At 44.8% G+C, this 18,489-nt stretch overlaps 1 protein-coding gene across 1 annotated transcript; it reads right to left on the bottom strand.

Moving 5' to 3' along the window:
* Positions 1 to 134: 134 nt before the first annotated feature.
* NEMP2 (nuclear envelope integral membrane protein 2) lies at positions 135 to 15,652 on the bottom strand. Its single transcript, XM_055812372.1, has 9 exons — positions 15,500 to 15,652; positions 12,931 to 13,046; positions 11,112 to 11,340; positions 10,869 to 10,941; positions 9,765 to 9,858; positions 8,936 to 9,050; positions 8,056 to 8,281; positions 5,662 to 5,838; positions 135 to 3,489 (listed from the first exon to the last, which is right to left on the bottom strand). The coding sequence occupies exons 1-9, from the start codon at positions 15,597 to 15,599 to the stop codon at positions 3,264 to 3,266; spliced, it is 1,356 nt and encodes a 451-aa protein (XP_055668347.1). The 5' UTR covers positions 15,600 to 15,652; the 3' UTR covers positions 135 to 3,263.
* Between the last annotated feature and the right edge of the window lie 2,837 nt (positions 15,653 to 18,489).

The raw sequence follows: 18,489 nt of genomic DNA, 5'->3' as shown, positions 1-18,489 counted from the left end.
ACGGTTACCGTTTCTTAAATCTGCAACAAGGGGGAAAACCTTGGGATGTGAACACACACCATTTCCTTGGCTCCTCCTTGTCATAGGTCCTGCTGCTCTGAAGAGAGTAAATGCATAAGGGAGAACCACATAGCTGAAAAAATACTTTTATTTTAAAAAAATCTGTAAAGTACAAGACAGTATATTGAGTATGCTGTACAGTGTGAATACAAAATAAATATGAAATTCTGACTTTTTTATAAAAACACCGTGAAACAGAAGATCAATGTAACTCATCCTTCCTTAAGGAAGAAAGGGTTTCTAACAGTTAAGGCAACGGTTTAACATCTAGATGCTGTGCCCAGGTTTTCTGGCTTAACGCTGGGCAGTACTTAAGGTGTGTGTTTCAGTAAACCTGTGTAATCTCCCGCACCACAGCAGCGCTGCGCAAGCGGCCTCGCTGTTGGCAGCGTGCTCAAATGGCAGCAGTTGGGTTTGGTGGGGTTTGTTTATGAAATGCTTCCAATGTCAGAACAGACTTAGGAGGATTTTTTAAGGCCAGCACCAGCTGCCCGCTAGAGTGGTCATCACCTTTCTCATGTTGCTGCACTTCTGTCTTGGATGTACTTAGTGGTGTGCTGCTCTACTTTGGATAGCACTTACCCATTCCTGACAAACGATGGACTTCACAACTCCAAACATGGGCTGATTATTAATTTCCTCCCCCTTCCCCTTGCTGGAGTAGCTGTAGCTGGGTTCTAAATAATTTAGAAAAAGGGACAGTGTCTGAAAAATCTAACTGCCTGGTTTTGGGGGGCTCTTCCAGGTAAAATATTGTCTTAATGTATTATCTGGGCTATTGCATATACATACATATTATGTACTGACGGAAGAATAATCACCGCTACCTCAGTAAAGAGAGGAAATCCAGAAAAACGGTGGGTTTAAGCTAGGACAAACCTGATTCTCCCCCTTGGCCTCAAGTCACATGATGGGAATTCTTAGCGTTCTTAGTGTTCTACAAAGTACACTGGAAAAACCGTCTACTTTAGAACATGCAAAACCCATTTAGTATTAAAGACATCTCTTCAAGCATCCTTTTTTGACTAATCCGTAATCATTTTAAGTACTTCATTTTCAGGATGGTGATATAGACAAAGGTATAATAAATCTCTGATCTACAAAGATCATCGTTGGGGGGGCAGAGGTGTCCATCCTCCTCCCAAACCATCAAAGATAATGAGGCTTCCCTCCGTTTTCGCAACAGCTAATGCTTCTAGCTGCTTGCTAGCGACAGACCCCCTAAGCCAAGCGTGTCCTCCAGAGTGTGGGTGGGAATTTAACTGGGAATGTGGGAATGCTGTGGTGGCTTTCCTGAGCAGAGCTCTCCTGCTCTGTTCTGGAACGTTGCGGACTTAACGTTTGGAGTGTATTTTGGATCACCTCCTTGACAGGGCTTCTCTCTGCCAAACATGCTATAGATCCTGCATACGTTCTTACAAATTTATGGCACAAAAGGGTGTTAAGCGTCAATTCGCTGTGAAATGGAAGAGTCCCTTTCCAAATGAAGCAGTCGAAGCGATATAAAGGAGGAAGGACTGTGTAAGTAAGGCTTTGAAGCACCAGCTCTGAGTCCTGTTCCATACAGAGGCACCCTTGGAATATAGTATGGCAGCACTTCTTAGCGCTGGTAGGAAACAGCTTTTCTCCTTTGTCCATGATGGACAACACGTGCGCTGTCGTGGTTTCTCACCACCGCAGCCATGCTGCTTCTCCAGGCGTGTTGCAAAGAAAAGAGACCCTTTTTAAAGCAAATGTTTCCCGGTCTGATGGGCCCTCCTGGGGAGCTAACTGCTTCCCACCACCGGCAATTCCTGCTGCGTTTGTAAGATCAGACGGTGACAGAATTAATGGTCTTTTGTTTTCTGCAGTTGGAAGACAGTAAAGGAAAGCAGCAAGGTGAGGACAGAAGAATATCAGGAGAGTTTAAAGAACTAAAGAAGGAAATTACCTCTGCAGGTGGATGAACTGAGGGGACGTGGTCTCCTCCCCAGCCTACTACTACGACTGTATCACACAGAAGCTGAAAAGACATCTGTCTCAATTTCTCTCCCTGTTCTTTCCTGTTCCTCCACACACACCTCCTGTGGCAGGTCCCACAGAGGGCTGACAAAAGGGAGGCAGGAGCCAGGTATCCCTCCCTCCTTGTTTTGCCAAGAATTACTCTCCACTCACATTTTACTGAAGGAGCAAACTACTGAGTACTCCGAGGATAGCGGAGCTGTATGGGGGTTGTCTGTATTCCCAGTTATGTGGGCCCAGCACCGCTCTGGCCCTGCTGACAGCAGCTCCTCCAGGCAGCTGAAACAGCCTCACTCAGCCTTTGTCTTTTCTGGGCCTTGAAAGGGCCAGAAGGGCCAGCAGCACCCGTCCGAGGCAAGGAGACTTTGTGAAACTTTCAGTGAAACTGAAAGCATTAGTAAAAATACAGTTAGGAATGGAAATCCTCTCCTCAGTCATCTGCAGCTATCGGAGATGGAGCAGCAGAGGACTGAAGAAAGGTTCAGCAGACAGACCCGTAGAACAGGGAAGAAAAGTGAGTATGTGAAGAAACAAGGACACGGAAGGAACACAGACCAGTACAACTAGAGCAAAGACCAAAACCGATACACAAGTAGAGGGTGAAAAAGTCAGGCAGGGTTCTGAAGAGTAAAAGGAGCTTAAAATAAATGTGGAGAGGCAAATGAAGCTAACAGACAGCAAGCCTAGTCAGAGGAGCAAACAAATCTCGTTCACCTGTGTTGACTCTCTATTGATCCTTAGCACTGGAACGTCTCACTAACAGTAGTTAATCGGCACGCTAGCAGCATTACTAAAATTGTTGACACATAGGGTACTCAACAGAGTATTAATAATGGCTTCTCCTCGCTCTAGTGCTCGGTACAGAGGACCTGACAATGAAAAGGACCTAAACAGATCCTCTATTTTCTGGAGGTCATATCCTTGGAAAACCCAAGCATCCCGGTGGGACAGGCTGCTGCCAGTACTTGCTTTGGAAATAAGCAAGGCTTACTTCCCCAGTTAAAGTATCAGTAGCGTGAGAGTCCTCTTCACTTGAACAGCCCCTGTGGTTTCCTTCTGTGTGATTCGGGAAATGTATTTTTCAAAAATCCTTGTTTGTCCCCCAGCAACCACCAGAAAGCACCAAGCATGAGTTCTTGGTCTGCATCCTTCCTTTCCAGGACGAATGTGTTTTCCCTCCCTTCTTGGTTATTTCCCAAAGCTCAGAGCACCTCAGTAGCATATGGAAATGCAATCTGTTGATGCCTTTCATCTTCATCCTCCTCATCTCCTTCATGGATGGAATTGGCTGGATCATCTTGCTGAGATTCTGCCCTTGTCTCAAAGAGCTGCTCTTCCAGGAACAAGCTCCCAATGCCGTATTCCTCATCGTGGGCCTTTGCCTCTGCAGGTGAGATATGGGGAGATCCCAGAACAAAACCTGCAAACCTGTTAAGATTTTTAAAGGGAGAAGTGATCAGCTGAGAAACGAAAAAAAAAAAACCCGCTGTAAATGCAGGGGATGCTGCCAATTAAGCAGGGATGTTGTAAGGACGTGTCCCCCGGCAGTGCGAATGAGGGGAAGCTGCGGCATGAGCTAGGGAGTCCTGAACAGCAGAGTAAATCACAACAGATGGCAGTGACCCTAAACGTTTGTTTTCCTGCCTCATCTTTTCAGTCTTCAGTCTTTTCTATATAAGTAACTTGCTCTTCTGGAGGCCATCTGCGAGGTCTTGTGACTAAGCAAGATCTAACTTGGTTTTCACATCTTGTCAGTACTCGTGGGGTAATCCAGAGTAAGCATTGGTACAGTTGGATAGGTGGTATTTCAGCTTCTGAAAATAAATTAAAGCTGTTGCAGCATATCTGAGACAAAGGCTGTAAGAATTCAGGTAAGTTGACTTTGCTATGAAAGGAAACATGGTGAGAACTTCACATTCCTACACTGCTGTGCTATCTATCACCTTGCTTTTCATACTGCATGCGCGCCCCGGGCAAGCTGAGCTTAAGTCTTGCCAACGAATTCCTGCTTTTGGTGAACCTGGAGCTGCAGGAGTTCTGCAGCTGCTCCAAGGCAATGCCAAACTGGAGGTCTGGCAGAACAAAGCATGAACGAGCGCTGCCCCTGCATTTCAGTCCGCCACAAACCTTAACTTTCAGTGGACGGCTACGTTGAAGAGAGAGAAGGGAGCTGGAGGTTTCTGGCAAGCATGTGGAAACAGACGGCGGTTCTGACACCTGGGTAAGTGTCGACAGCATCAGAGAAATGCAGGAAAAAGGAAGTGCAGCTACATTCTGGAGTTCTGGTAAACTGATCAATAATTTACATTTTAGACTTAACATTTCTGTGAGATGAATGTTGTCACCTCGTTCTTCTTGGAAGCACTGTTAGTCTAAATGGAGAACAGCACTGGGCTGGCTGTTTTACAGGTTTGCCTTGTGTTGAACTGTCTTCTGATTCTTAATGGAAGCTTGGAGGGGTACTCGACTGTAAATCAGACCCCCCTTGGTTGTCCTTTCCATTATTGTATTTTTGTAGTGAACAGTTTATAAGAACTGTATTAACTAAGTGATGGCTAGAAAATACGTGTCTCAGCTGTTTGTTTTGTGCATTTGGCAGTATTTTGTTCTACAATACTGCAGTGAGTTTTCACTTTTTATATCTTTCAATCATGTTACAGAATGAAAGTAGCTTAGAAAATAAGATGGTTCAACAGGAAATCTATAAAACCTGGCAGAGAGGCTGTCTGTGTGTGCCCGTCCAAGGAAGATGAAGGTTCTGAAACTAGTTTTAACTTTTTATTGATTAAATTCCAAGCGGACTGGGGCCCCTTTGAAATTTTGACACTTGGTTCTGTGGCAAAGGCCAAGTCTTTGTGGCTGGCTAATATGTGAAACTCTGCTTCTGCTATCTTGCAGTTTGGGTTTTGATGGAAATACGCTGCTATTATTAATTTTATATTCTGCAAGATTTTCTGGCTGTACTTAACGTAAGCCTTTCCAACCTGTATTTGTCTTAAGTTTGTCTCTTAAGCTCTATCTGAAGTAGCTCTTCTGCTATACTTCCTAGGTGCAGGCATCGGTTTCTTTGTATTCTTAGTCTTAGATATTGGTTGATACTTCAAGTAACAGGATGCCTTGGCTGTGCGGGTTTGCAGTTGGAGAGCTTCATACAGGTAAATTTGAGCATGTATCTTCAACCTGCCCCAATTTTGCACAATGCAAAAGTGTACTGCTCTTAAAACTGAAGAAAGGAGCATTTCACTGGTTAGACAGCCACCTGGGTGGCTGTGTAGGAACTTACAGAGGCACTGTAGGAAACCTGTAAGTTTAAGGAAAGCTGCCATTACCACAAATTACCCGTGAACATCTGCAAACTCTCAGAGTAATTTATGGTCGGGGAGGAACAAGTGGGGGGTTTAATACCACCAGCAAGTAATATCCTTGAGAGGTGTGGCCGTGGTCTTTAGTGGGATTGCTCAAGAAGATAAAGCTCCCGGCATGTCTGACTGCATGCAAGATAAACGCACCTGGAACAGTGCCTGAAGTAGCATTTGGGTCCGCTGTGCAGCAGCATCTGTGCAGTGCGTTCCCTGTTTTAGAGAAGCCAGAAATTCTTACCTTTGTGGGGACTGGAGTTTGGATACAGCTAACCACGATGGGAAGTCGGGGTTCCTGCAGAATGAGCGGAGCTCCTCCAGAGCTCTGATCGTTTCTGTTTCACCTTGTTCTCGATACTCCTCTTCAGTAAGCCATTTAAACACTAACTTTTTTGATTTAAAGCGATTCTTCATTTTTCTGGAAATGAAATGAAAACAATTAGTATTTCTGAAGTCTTCTGGCACATAATTATTGTCTGTCCTTTTCTCTACTACCTGCTATTAACATGCTTTAACCACCTTTATCCTTTTAAGACAAGCTACATTCTTGCACCAACATTTTATAGGAGGAGAAATCTAATGTTTACTAGCCTGTTTACCTCAGGTCTTCACCAAAGTTGTAGAATTCCACAGAATGGTATCTAATGAGCTTTTGATCACGTCCTTGTTGTGTACGCATGGACTAAAATCTCACAGAATTAAATAGATGGCTGCTTGCTCAGCCATTTTTAGGTGCAATATGCAAAATGTGTCTGTGCAGACATGGGCTGAATCAAAACCCAGTCTGCATATGTAACATCAAAGATAAGCAATGCTCCAAGTCTGTTATGAGTTGTTCATGTTGTTTACTAGATCGCTTCTCTTAAATCTTGCTTTAAATTACAAAACTGAGTAGTCTGAGGCCAAAATGTTTACAATCTGATGTTTTTTTAGCTGCTGCATAGCGATGTATAATATAATTAGATATCAATTAGAAAGTGTGCCATGTTCTGTTCCCTTCTGTCGACTGCTTTCAATTTAAATGTTGTGATGAGTTAAGATAAGCAAGGGCTGGATGCCCATAAAACTTTCAGCTCTACATAAAAACACCTGCTGCAACCAGCAGCATTCAACTTTACTCCTTACTTCCCCGCAAAGCAAGAATGAACTGTAGCCCTCGTTCAGCTCAAATGGCAAAGGTCTTGCTGGCTCAGTGGAATCTACTGAGCTTAAAAACAAGTAACGCAAGATTCTTAATTATTTTGATACATCTGATGCTCTCCACTGTGTACCTGGCATCGTGGCCTCACAGTTGGGTGCTACTGCTTAGTGTTTTGAAACAGAAAAAAACCCAACCCTGTTATTCCCATAAGAGAGATTTGTAGACCTGTATTTTGGCTTTATAGAAGCATGAGTTCATGGTGGGGGGTGGGGAAGAGGTCCACATGGAGAACAAACAACAGTGTTTCAGGGTAAAACAGGTATGTTCTGACTTCTGTGAACTCGTAGCCAAATCTTACTGATTTCAGAGTGAGCTGAGCCTGCTCACATCAGGTCAGTATTGGTCCTATACGTTGCCTTTGAAACAGCTGGTGCTCCTCAGCTGCAGGCAAAAATCAGACTGTAACATACGATAAATTCTACCTAATATAAAAAAGCTTTAACGCAGTCCACAATTCAACATCTAAAAAGAGCACAAGAGCACAACGGCACGTTCTTAAAAACTAATAAATGTGTAAAAGGCTAAGACGAAAAAATTATTTGGTTTTTATTCTTTTGCTTATGCCAGTTCTAGCCTTTGCCTCTTCCTGGTGTTCTGCAGTTCAGCAGAAGTCCACAGGTACGGAAGACTCCGCACTAAAGACTTCTTAATCTGGATGCCATCACTGAAGGTAAAAAACAGATGTAAATTGGCAGGACTTCTTAAAATCTTCATTTGAGAGTTTTATTTGTGATAAAACATGCTTGCTAAGCAAAGTACTTAGCAAACTAAGGTCTACATATTGCAAGCAGTTCCCGTTCCAAATGCCACAATATAAATGGGGCTCCGGAGTACGGGGGACTGTCTCCGCAGCAGTAACAGACTGTTGCCCTGAATTAAAGGTAGACATGTACATCTAGGACAATCACCTTGGAAAGCTAGACTCAATGGAAACCATTATTTTTTTGGACACGGATTTTTAATCTCTGAAGTCTACACTATCTAACCGACACAGGCTATCACTTTTTAACATCTGCTTCTCGGTGATAGTGCACTGGTTTATCCTGTAAGATTCAGTACGAGTTAACCCACAGATCGTCTCACCGCACATGCAGCCAAGGCAGCATTGCTACCGTCTAATCAATCAACCAAACAAATGTTTTGGTTACCATTTGCTGCAGACTAGAAGGTGCTACATTTGTACTAAAGAGCACAGTCATATTTCTCTGTTCTCCATACAACAAAACTTGTGTTTAACACTGCCGAATGGAAAATATTTACATTCTGGTGTCTCAGGGCTTTAAACCTTTTCTATTGCAGCTTTACATCTAGTAAAAATATGAATTAGAACTAGAAATTCATAAATAGTTATTGAAGCGTAAGGGTTTTCTCCTTATTAGCCCCCAGGATTTCCTTGTGACACAGGGACTCGGACATTCATAAATACATACACACCTGCCTATGTGCCTAGCAGCACCGAGCGGGTAATGCAGGCCTTTTGAACAGAGGCTGACTGCTATTACTGCATATGCAACTTGAGGTATGGTGACACCATAATAAATCAACACAAAGGCTGTTAATTGTAGCATCCACGTGAATAAGGTGATGCTCAGTTCAGTGGTAAGCGGTCCATGCTGATAGCAAGCAGCAAAGCTGGTAATTCCAACAGCCAGAAAATACCCTGTAGAAACAGAAAAGAAGGACATGGAGAAAAATATGCAAACCACCCATACAAATTGCATTAGTCTGCTTCACAAAGCTTGCAACTGCTGAGTAGCATAGCCTTCTGTGTCTTGTCTTATAGATAGCTGCACTGTTGTATGTGCTTTATGTTTCAAAAGTGTGCAGAGAGTTCACAAGGTGATCTACAAACAGCCTTTAGCTAATGCTGTGAGCTGCACGTGAATTCTCCCAATGCAAGATTGCAAGAATGCTGAGGCAGGTGCTGGATCGATAGGTCTGTCAGCCCCTGCAGGCACAGCCACTTAGCAATTTAGGCATCCAGATCCAGCAAAATACAAACCAGCGTAGCTGCCCTTTTGCTGTTACAGGGAAAGTAGGTAATGGCGAATTGATGAACAAATAATCCAGCCAAAATCTGCTCTTAAAGCTGCTGCTGGCCCACTCTATCATAAATTCCTTATTTAACGATACACGGTGAGTAAATGCTCGTTTGAGTGGATCAGGAACCTTTGGAATACTCCCAACATCCATGGCTTAGGAGAAAAAAGTACTCCATAAATAAGTCACTTGATTTTGGTTTTTATGGGCAAGTATCCATCTAGCCACTAAATTTCGGCAAAATCTGCAGCACATTTTTTGATAATTTTCTTACCCAGCAAGTAGTTTCTGTGTTCAGACCACAACCACTGCGTATTCTCTTTGAAGCAGTAAATAAAATAGAGGGAGAACATCCAGCAGCCACCCATTAAGATCCAGAAGGTACTGCGCTGGAAATTTAAAAAAAACCACATTTTAACAAAACTTTAAAATTATCGAAAAATTTCAAGTCAGAATCGGGACCATTGTGGGCAAGGGAACTCCCAAACAAAATTGGATGTGGTATTTGGTAGACCTACAGGGCTTACGATTTGTGTTAAGACTTCCACTGCAGAGTGCTCTGCATGCTACAACTCAGCAATACCAATTTTAAGTGGCGCAACTGTACCTCTGTATTTGTGTATCGTGTTCCTATGCCATGGTATAAGCTTATTGCAGTGTATTCCCAATTAACGTATCTCAGCAATATTGTGGGAATGCACAGACTTTGTAAAAGTACAGGAAAAATTCACATCTGCCTTGCAATTAATCGTCTCTGGTGAACAGAAGAGAATCTGTCCCAGTTGCTACTAAAACTACATTTTGATTTAGATTGATTCATAGTTTCAAAAGTAAGCTTAGCTCTGGTCCCATGAAAATAATATATCTTTCAGAATAAACCCTCTTGTACATCAGCAATCTCCTGTTGGGTTTAAACTCAGGAGCAAGCTAACTAGAATTTAGATTCTGACCTATTTATATTTACTTGACACAAGCAAAGCTGCAGTCATTTCAGTGCAGTTACCTGGCCACAAAAACACAGCAAGGTCAGAATCTGGCTCTGTACTCTCCACTTCCTATATTATGATGTTGATTATTATTTTGTCTAGTAAGTGCAGATTTACCCTTGGAATAAACCTTTTAAGTGTCAACAGGACAAAGACTAGCAGAGCAAGAACACCCAGTATTATTCCAGAAAGGTAAAAGAACTTGGTACTCCTGTAAGAAAAGAGAGAATACAGTGAGAAGTATGATTTGTAATTGGTTAAGATGCCAACATTTGTAAAAACAGCAGTGATCTTCAAAAAGTACTTAATGCAGCTGTAAGTTAAGAACTGCAGTTACATGGTCAACAGACCCACTTCAGATACTAAATTTGTGTAAGGAAAAATTCCCAACGGATACTTAAGGTCACTGGAGTTGTTACAGGCTAGGAAATAGTGTTGAGTTTTTTAAAGCTCACACTATTTCTGATTTCACTGACCTTCTAGTTTCTAGTAATTTCATTTTCTTCCATGTACCGATATAGTTCTGTACGGCAAGAAAAGTTTTATTTTTTTTAATTTAAAATGCAAAAAAACCCTCCACAAACCCACAAATTTTTTTCCAAGCTTATGCATTTATGAAGTCTGACTTTCAGAGTTAACTCTATTAAACCTACTGCTCTCTGCTTGTTTTCAAGGTGTCTCCTGACAATTAATTTGTGACTCACTTTGCTTTGAAGTCATGGGCCACATGTTTTGCTACAACAATTAAGTACCCTCCCTTACATGCTATGCAAAACGTGCATCAAAAGAATGATGGGGCAAGGCTGGCACAAAGGTGGAGGCAGACGAGGCCCCACGTGGCCTCATCTGAAGCAGTTCTCCATGCAGGAAGGCACCACTGACCACACACGCAGCATTATTTAGCATTCAGCTAACCTCACTCACTGGTTTACACAACAGAGAAAAAGTTTTTCTGAATCGACACTGAGTATTGTCTTGGTGTTGCCCCATGCAGGAAGCTTGGATACAAGGACCCTAACACAGCTAAGTGATTAATAAGAGTGCAGCACTCCAACGTATGTCACAATCTGTCCAAACACAAATGGTATGAAGAGGTTTTAAATATATGCTCAGTTTCCTTATTTCAGTTTCCCAAAGAACCACCTCTTTAGCTTAGAAAACAGACCAAAGATTCACACAGGCTTTGGGAAAGAAGGTCAAAAAACAGCAGCTAGCACTCACCTGCTCAGGCTGTTTGCAAAATGGAACAGAAAAATTCCAGCTATAAACAAAAACAAGAGCCTTCCATCTAGCACTAAAAAAAGGGGGGAAAAACAGAAATGGACTTTAGACTAATTAAACCTGAAATTCTGATTATATAAAATATCAATAGAAAAGTCGCAAGCTTCTTACAGAAGAGATGGTACATTCAGTAACACTGGCAGACTGAACTATCTAATCTGAACTGAAAGACTCGCTACTTACTTTCTCGTTCCACACGCACAGTGTACGGTTTGGTTTTGAAGGGCTGTATTTTAAAACAAATATCCTCTCCATATTGTTTTATGCGTATGGAAGTTTCCGTGGATGTCTCCGGTTTCCAGAAGATTTGAACAGCACATGCAGCAAACTCAAAAACAGTTTCTGAATTACGACAGTTGCTTTTTTCTGAAATAGGCTCAAAGGTGAACACTTCTCTGCTGTTAACTTTCACCTAAAACCAAACAAGAATACACAGAGAAGCAGCTCAGATTCACGGCTTTATTTTGGTTTTCTGAACTATGCAGCATATAAGCCATGTATGAGACAACGAAAATCAATCAGTATAGAGAGCTTGAGAATAAAATGCTAGTGCAATTCATAATTGTTTAACATTAGTTATTTATATTATGCAAAGATTAATTGTTTAGGCCTTGCAAGGTAATCCAGAGAATTCAATGCCAGCAACATTCTATGGAAGGGCCTCAAACCCATCCAAAAGCTTGGTGAGTTTGGTTTTACCATAACACATGCCCACACACCAGCAGTATTTGTAAACATTACCAGTAATATTTGACTACAGTTTCTTTTATGGATGCTCATACGCTTCCCCATTCCCCCCCTGAACCGTAAGAAATAGGACTTTCTTTTCTTGTGGTTAATAATGCAGTCTTCATGTTAGGGACAGAAGAGCGATAAGGAAAATGAGGAGTATCATAACCAGAAATTTAAATACAAGCATGTTCCTGTTGGGTATTTTGGGGTTTCTTGCTAGTTCCTAGCACCCTCCGCCACCACCCTGGTAAAAGATCTCATCCATCTTCTGAGATGGGATCACCTTCCTAAAGATTGTGATTCATTGTGAGCTCTCAGTCAGGGCCTGCTAGACAACAAAGACCCATCTACAAAAAAGTGATGCAACAGGTAATAAACCAGGCTTCTACTGGGAGAAGAGGCAACATGTTAGCAAGCAATTTGTTGTGGGAAAAATCGGAACTTCCTGCTATTAAACATTTACTCCAGGAAAGTGTGTGTGACTGCTGGAGGCTTTGACCACCTGAAGTCTGCTACCATTCATAAAAACATCCACAGCATGTTCCTGAGGAAAATAGTCCTGGGAACAGACAGATGTTCTTCTGCCTTATAGCTGAGAGCAAATTCCTCCAACAGAAATGAAGTGGAATGGTTTCCTTCCTTTGTCTGGAGACATGCTTCCCAGGAAAAAAAAAAAAGGAACCACACAGAGTCTGTTTTTCCTTTAGCTGTTATTGCTTCCACCATAAAGAGATTTTTATATTGTTTCGAGCTAATCTCTAAACATGTTTCTTGCAAGATGACTCTGTTACTCAGAAAAACAGAAACACACTGCTGCTGCTGTTTTTTCATTAGTCACAATCTAATACACCTTGGGTTCCTATACTGTGGCCTGGTGTGCTACAGTGAGTGAGTCACAGAACTGCATTTTATCCTCAAATTTAGAAGCTTTCTAAAGGCGTTTGGTGATAATGCAGTTAACAAGGTTAACAGTGGTCTATCAATAGAAAAGGCGTGTGACAAAATAATACGCAAGTCTGTGCTAATGTTTGTGTGGCATCATACTGTTAGCCTGGTTGACATCCTTCTAATAAAAAGACCAAAACCCACTGTATCCAAAGTGGAGGATCACAGTGCTGCATTTTTATCATGGTCCTACCTATACACCGTTCCAACTACTAATGACACGGACACACCACTTTAATCTCGCTAACTGATCATTCACTTTGCTGGCAAAAGTTCACGTGAAATGTGTTGCATAGCTGAATGATCCCCCCAAACAGCCTCTTACCTGAAGAGTTGACCAAACGTACTGCAAGTGAATCGTTCTGTTTTGCATATAGCAGTAGCAGTTTTCATCCTGATTCTGGATGACATCCATTTCCTGCAAAAAGCTACAATTTCTACCTGGGGGAGAGCAGAAAAGTTAATTTTACATATGCATCAAATACAAATGTATAATTTTGTTCCTTTCCATTGTTGTATATGCCGAGGGAATCACAAGCAGCTTGCAGATAACCAAATGTAAAAGCTATGCTGCAGGGTAGCGTGTTCAGTATGATTTAGATGAAAATCCAAATTACTTCCTTAATTTAAAAAAAAAAAAAAAATTACATTTGAATCAGATAAATTCAAATCAAGTAATTTAGGGCCCAGAGAAAATTGCAAACACCTTTGGAAAAATAAATGAACTATCTAGGGTGATATTTTTTTAAAAAATGTAATCCATAGAAGATTGGCTTCGGTATCAGTATTTTGATGGCACTGGAATAGAGCCTTTGGGCCAAATTCACTGCTGGCATGAGTGGGTGTTAACTCCACCGGAGTCAATGCTTATACCGGTGGTGAATGCAACAATGTGGGAGTCTGAGCAGGTAAACAGGCTTACATATTAAAATAGTCATTTAGCACATGACACAGCTGCTGATTGCAGAAATCATACTCCTCTCCCTCGGAAGCATTTCTAATGTTAAAGATCACAACTTTCTTTTTAAAAACAAATTTTCCTGCCATAGTCCAGCCATGACTGTAGTAAGGCAAATGCACAGATAGCTTGCCATTAAGTCATTTAATTAGGGATGCTAATTGGTCTAACTCTCCTGAAATGTCAGCAAGCCCCTACGATCTTCAGAATCAGGTTGCACTTTTGAGCAGAAATGCACCTAAAAGATTTATGGAGCAAACTTTGAAGAATAACATACATCCTGATCTATATACATGTGTAAAATATACCCTACAGTGCATTACAGCAGCGTTCCAGGAGCATAATTAAAGAGAAGAATAAAGGAAATAATTACAGATCTGAACAGAGGGAATCATCTGGCTCACTGAATAGAAAATGTAGGTCTAAGCCAAGCTCAGTAATAACTGCTAAAACACTGTCATACACTCGGAGCAGCACAATAAGTATGTGCAAAACAGTCTTAATCTGGACAAGGAGATACTGTTTGCAGGTAAAAACCTGCCCTGTCTCTCTACAAGGAATCTGAACTTAGGCTAAATTATTTTCTAACCAATTTAATTAAGCCAATGAAAAATACCTGTGTGGATGTTCTTATGTAAGTTTATTGTGTCATTCTAGAATTAAAGTGCCCACAGATGATCCCGCTAAAGTAAATTGGTTTAAACTTAGAACCTGGGCATATTTATTGTGAAAAATCAGCCATCTGATTAATTTTCATCCACGGCAAAAGGGCACACAACCCTTCTGACAAGGGCTGGCGGTACCTCTTGACAAGGCACTTCCATAAAAGCCATCAGATGAAGTTGCAAAAGGATTCTTTTGCCTCTGAAGTGCTGCCAACTGACGCAGCCAGCAGGTGAGGCTGGGCACTACCCAGGGCTAGGACCAAGATAATCTGGTGACAGAAAACAGCAATACCCTGGCAGAACCAAAACGCAGCCGAGGAGCCCACAGCATCCCCACAGGGTGTGTTATGATTTTGTCCCATCGGATAACCCATCCCACCACGTTAGAAGTGATGTCCTCCATAGCCAACGCCAGCAAATATTTCTTCCCTGCCACCCCCAAGGTATTTTCTTCAGAAAAAATAATTCCCTTCAAACACGAGATCAGCTCCATAGAATGAAACATGTCTCAAAAGGAAAAGTGCTTCTGAACTGTGAGATGGAGGATGATTTTGGCTGCTGGGAGGACACACAGAGTGGGCAGTTCCCAAGTTTTCAATTCGGAGCAGCGGAGAACCGGCACCTGCTGTGGAAGGCAGCAGCTGCCCAAGGCTTGGGAACGCCAAGGGAAGGCACGGGGGCTGGGGGCAGTTTATTGAGTTAATGCATCGCTGCTGCCAACTGAGAAAAACCTCCAGGGTCTTCCCTGCTCTCGTTAAAAAAACAAAACAAAACAAACAAACAAACAAAACCTATTCCGCACCCACTTCTCCTGAGCCAAGCCGTGAGGAAGCCCGAGGGAGGCACACAGGCGAGAGCCGGCGCCCCATGCCCGCGGCCCTGCCGAGGGGACGGCAGCGGGCCCCTTGCTCCGCGCCGCTCTCCCGCCCCTGAATGAATATTCTCACGGGAACTGAACGGAGCCGGGACAAGCCGAAGAAAACGGCAAACAGAAAAGGAGCAAAGCGCCTCAGGGGCGCGCCTGGCCGCTGGCAGCCGGCGGCCCCGGCCTCTCCTCAGGGCAGCGCCATTTTGGGCCGCGGCAGAGGCCGGGGCCGCGCGGTACCGGCAGCGGTGGCGCCTGAGGGGAACGCAGGGCAGCCAGCGTGTCCCCCGCGCCTGTCCCCGCGGGCGCGGGGTATGTGTGTGAGGAGCGACCCCCCCGACCCCCGCCTGTGACCCCTCCGGGCAGGGGAAAGGGACCGCCGGGGGCGGGAGGGGAAGGCCAGTACCTGCAGGCGGTGCCGCCCCGGCCAGCGCCAGGAGGAGCAGCCCCAGCCCCAATGGGGCTCGGGGGCGCTGCCAGCGGCCGGGCGGCCGCGGCGGGCTCATGGGGCGGCCGCCGGCTCCGGGAGGGCGGGCTGCGGCAAGGGGAAGGGGCAGGGAAGGGAAGGGAAGGGGCGGTGCGGCCCGGCCCGGCCCAGCCTGCCCACCGCTCGGGGCCGCGGGGCGCGGGAGCCCGGCTCCGGGCAGGGCCTCTGGGGGGCTGCCGCGGCGCTCTCCTGCTGCCCTACAGCCCGCCTGTGGCATCTCTGCCCTGTGCCTCGGGGCTTCCGCCGAGTTCAGCGTGTGCGCTGGAAAGAAAAAGAAATACGCATGTAGCAGCGCAGCGGAACCGTTCCGGCGGCGGTGGCCCTGCCTGGCTGAGCGGCGGGCCCGCTGCCCGCGTGGGTCGGGTACAAATTGATCCCAAACTGCCGGACAGGCTGTGGTGCTGCCCGGCCTCTGCCCAGGCAGCCGCCCCGCGGAGGCGAGGCGCTGTGGCTTGCCTCCATGCCCACTGCCCTGGTCTCGCCTGGGATAGCGTTAATTTTCCTCTTAGCAGAGTTAATTTTCTTCTTAGTAGCTGGTGCACTGCTGTGTTTTGGGTTTGGTGTGAGAACAGTGTTGATAGCACGCTGATGGCTTTAGTTGTTCCTGGGTAGTATTTATATTAAGCCAAGGACTTTTCAGTTCCTTGGGCCCTGCCAGCTGGAGGGGCGCGGGGAGGCACAGCCAGGACAGCCGAGCCGAGCTGGTAGAACATCGTGCTGAGTATATAAAGCTGAGGGAAGAAGAAGGAAGGGGATACTTTCAGCGTTACTGTGTGTGCCTTCCCAAGTGACCATTCTGTGCGCAGGAGCCCAGCTCTCCTGGGATGGCTGAACCCCTGCCTGCCTTGGGAAGCGGTGAATGCATTCCTTGTTTTCCTTCGCTTGCGCACGCGGCTTTTGCTTTACCTATTACACTGTCTTTATCTCAACCCACGAGTTTTCTCACTTTTACGCCTCCAACCCTTTCCCCCATCGCGCTGTGGGGGAGTGAGCGAGTGGCTGCGCGGGGCTTGGCTGCCAGCCGGGGTTATGCCATACTACGCACGGCTCCTCGGTCCCCCTTCCCCACCCGGCCCGAGGGAAGGGCTGTGGCCGGTCAGCAGTGTGCCTGCAGCCCAGCGGTGTGCGACAACCGGACCCTCTGCCCACCCAGGGCAATTCCCTCATGGAAGTGTTGTTAGGTGTTTTGATGGAGGAGAACGTCTACGGCTTTTCTGTATTTCCTAGGCAGCCGCAAGAAAAGCCTGGAGCTGTATGCGCCGTTTCCCTGTCAGCACCATGAAGACGCGAGCTAGGTCCAAGTCGGCTCAGTCCCTGCTTGCTCATTGCAGTCATTTCAGATTGCTTGTGAGTCACCGTCAGCAGTCAGGGGTGGAAAGGGCTAGAGCTCTTATCCTATTCTATGAAAACTGATAAACACAATTCTGCCGAGGCATTCTAGCATCACCAACATCTATTTTTATACCGAGCCCCACATTTGGCCTTTCCAACCTACTTGCTTTGCTACTATGCGTTCCCTTCCTTGTTCTTAAAACGATGCCATTTCTCTGCATGAAGGTTGCTTTTGGTTTTATTTTTGATTGTTTAGGGCTGGATCCAATTCCCGGGGGTGCCAGGATGGGCTTTTTTAACACCTGAAGGGGGCTGCCCACTGCCTCGCACCTTGTCTCGGCGCTTACATCTGCGGGGAGTGGGTGGTGCAGGGCTGTGGCTCTCCGCGCCTCACCTCCTACACCCGCTCAGCGCTGGCTGGGCTTGCGTGTAACTGTGGATTATTCCTTGCAAGTACTGAGGAAGTGGAGAATAAGGGCAAAAATAGTTGGGATTTGATAGCGTGTACAACATCTGACAAACTTCAGTCTCCAAAGGAAGCAGCGATTGATTTATATCTTTGTCTTTATGTAATTTGGGTGTTGTCTTTATATAACTTTTCAGCTGCTTTCTCTAGCAAATGTCATGGAGAAAGAAATGCCAGATTTTGTGCTTACCTGCTTCCCTAATAAACCCTTAGAAATGTGTTACTTCTTGGTTGTGTGTCTAAACGGTAAGGGACAATCATAGCCATGTTATTGGAGGAACCCCTTTCACATTTCCAACTTGCAATATTTTTTTGGTTATGCTAACCTTCTTGACAGTATTTTTTCTGGGAAAGTAGACACTCCACGTTCAGTTCTCGCTTGTATTTTCATTCCTAGAGCTCTTTGCACTTCACTGCTAATTAACTTTCAATAACTGTCGTAGGGTTACAGTCAGTCAGCATGAATCAGACAGAAAATGTAGCTTTAGGGGACCTCACTCTGTCAAAAACGATTAGAAACCTTTGCTTGATTTCCGAGGAGAACGTACTCGCTCAAGCAGGATACAGCAGCTATTAGGCAGCGTTCGACTGCAGTAAGAAATCCTTAATAAAAGACTCGGTGCTTTTGCTATAGCCCTCCTTCCAGGGTGGCTCCGAGTAATTATGCGGCAGTTTTCCTTGCTTCCCATTTGTTCACCTTCCTAAATGGTGGCATTGCTAGGCCAAGGCTTGGGTTCTGAGCTTAAAGGCAGCGCTTTTAATTGTTTACTCGCAGATATAATTTGAAATGGTGGAGAGAGGGAGGTCGCTTACAGGTGTGGCTCAGCTTGTGGAAGCTCTGCTCTTTCTGCATCTTACGAGCTGGGGAGAGTTGAGTGAGACCAGCTTTTGGCTGGGAGACCTTGAGGGAAGAGGTGGTAGGCAGCAATGCTGCCAGTACTGGGAATGGGCCGCGTTCCCGGGATGCAGCACACAGGGCCCTCAATCTCCATGCTTTCGACAAATTGCCACTTTAGTAGTTGGGAAAAAGGCCAGTGAGCAGCACAGAGCCATGTCCCCAGCATGTGCTTTCCTCTCAAGCTTTTGGAGCTCTGGGTTGTGTCAACCCAGT

The sequence above is a fragment of the Falco peregrinus genome, chromosome 8 (assembly GCF_023634155.1).
Source record: "Falco peregrinus isolate bFalPer1 chromosome 8, bFalPer1.pri, whole genome shotgun sequence".
NCBI classification, from domain to species: domain Eukaryota; kingdom Metazoa; phylum Chordata; class Aves; order Falconiformes; family Falconidae; genus Falco; species Falco peregrinus.
The sequence above is the reverse complement of the archived record's forward strand: the minus strand, read 5'-3'. Positions and strand labels throughout refer to the sequence as shown.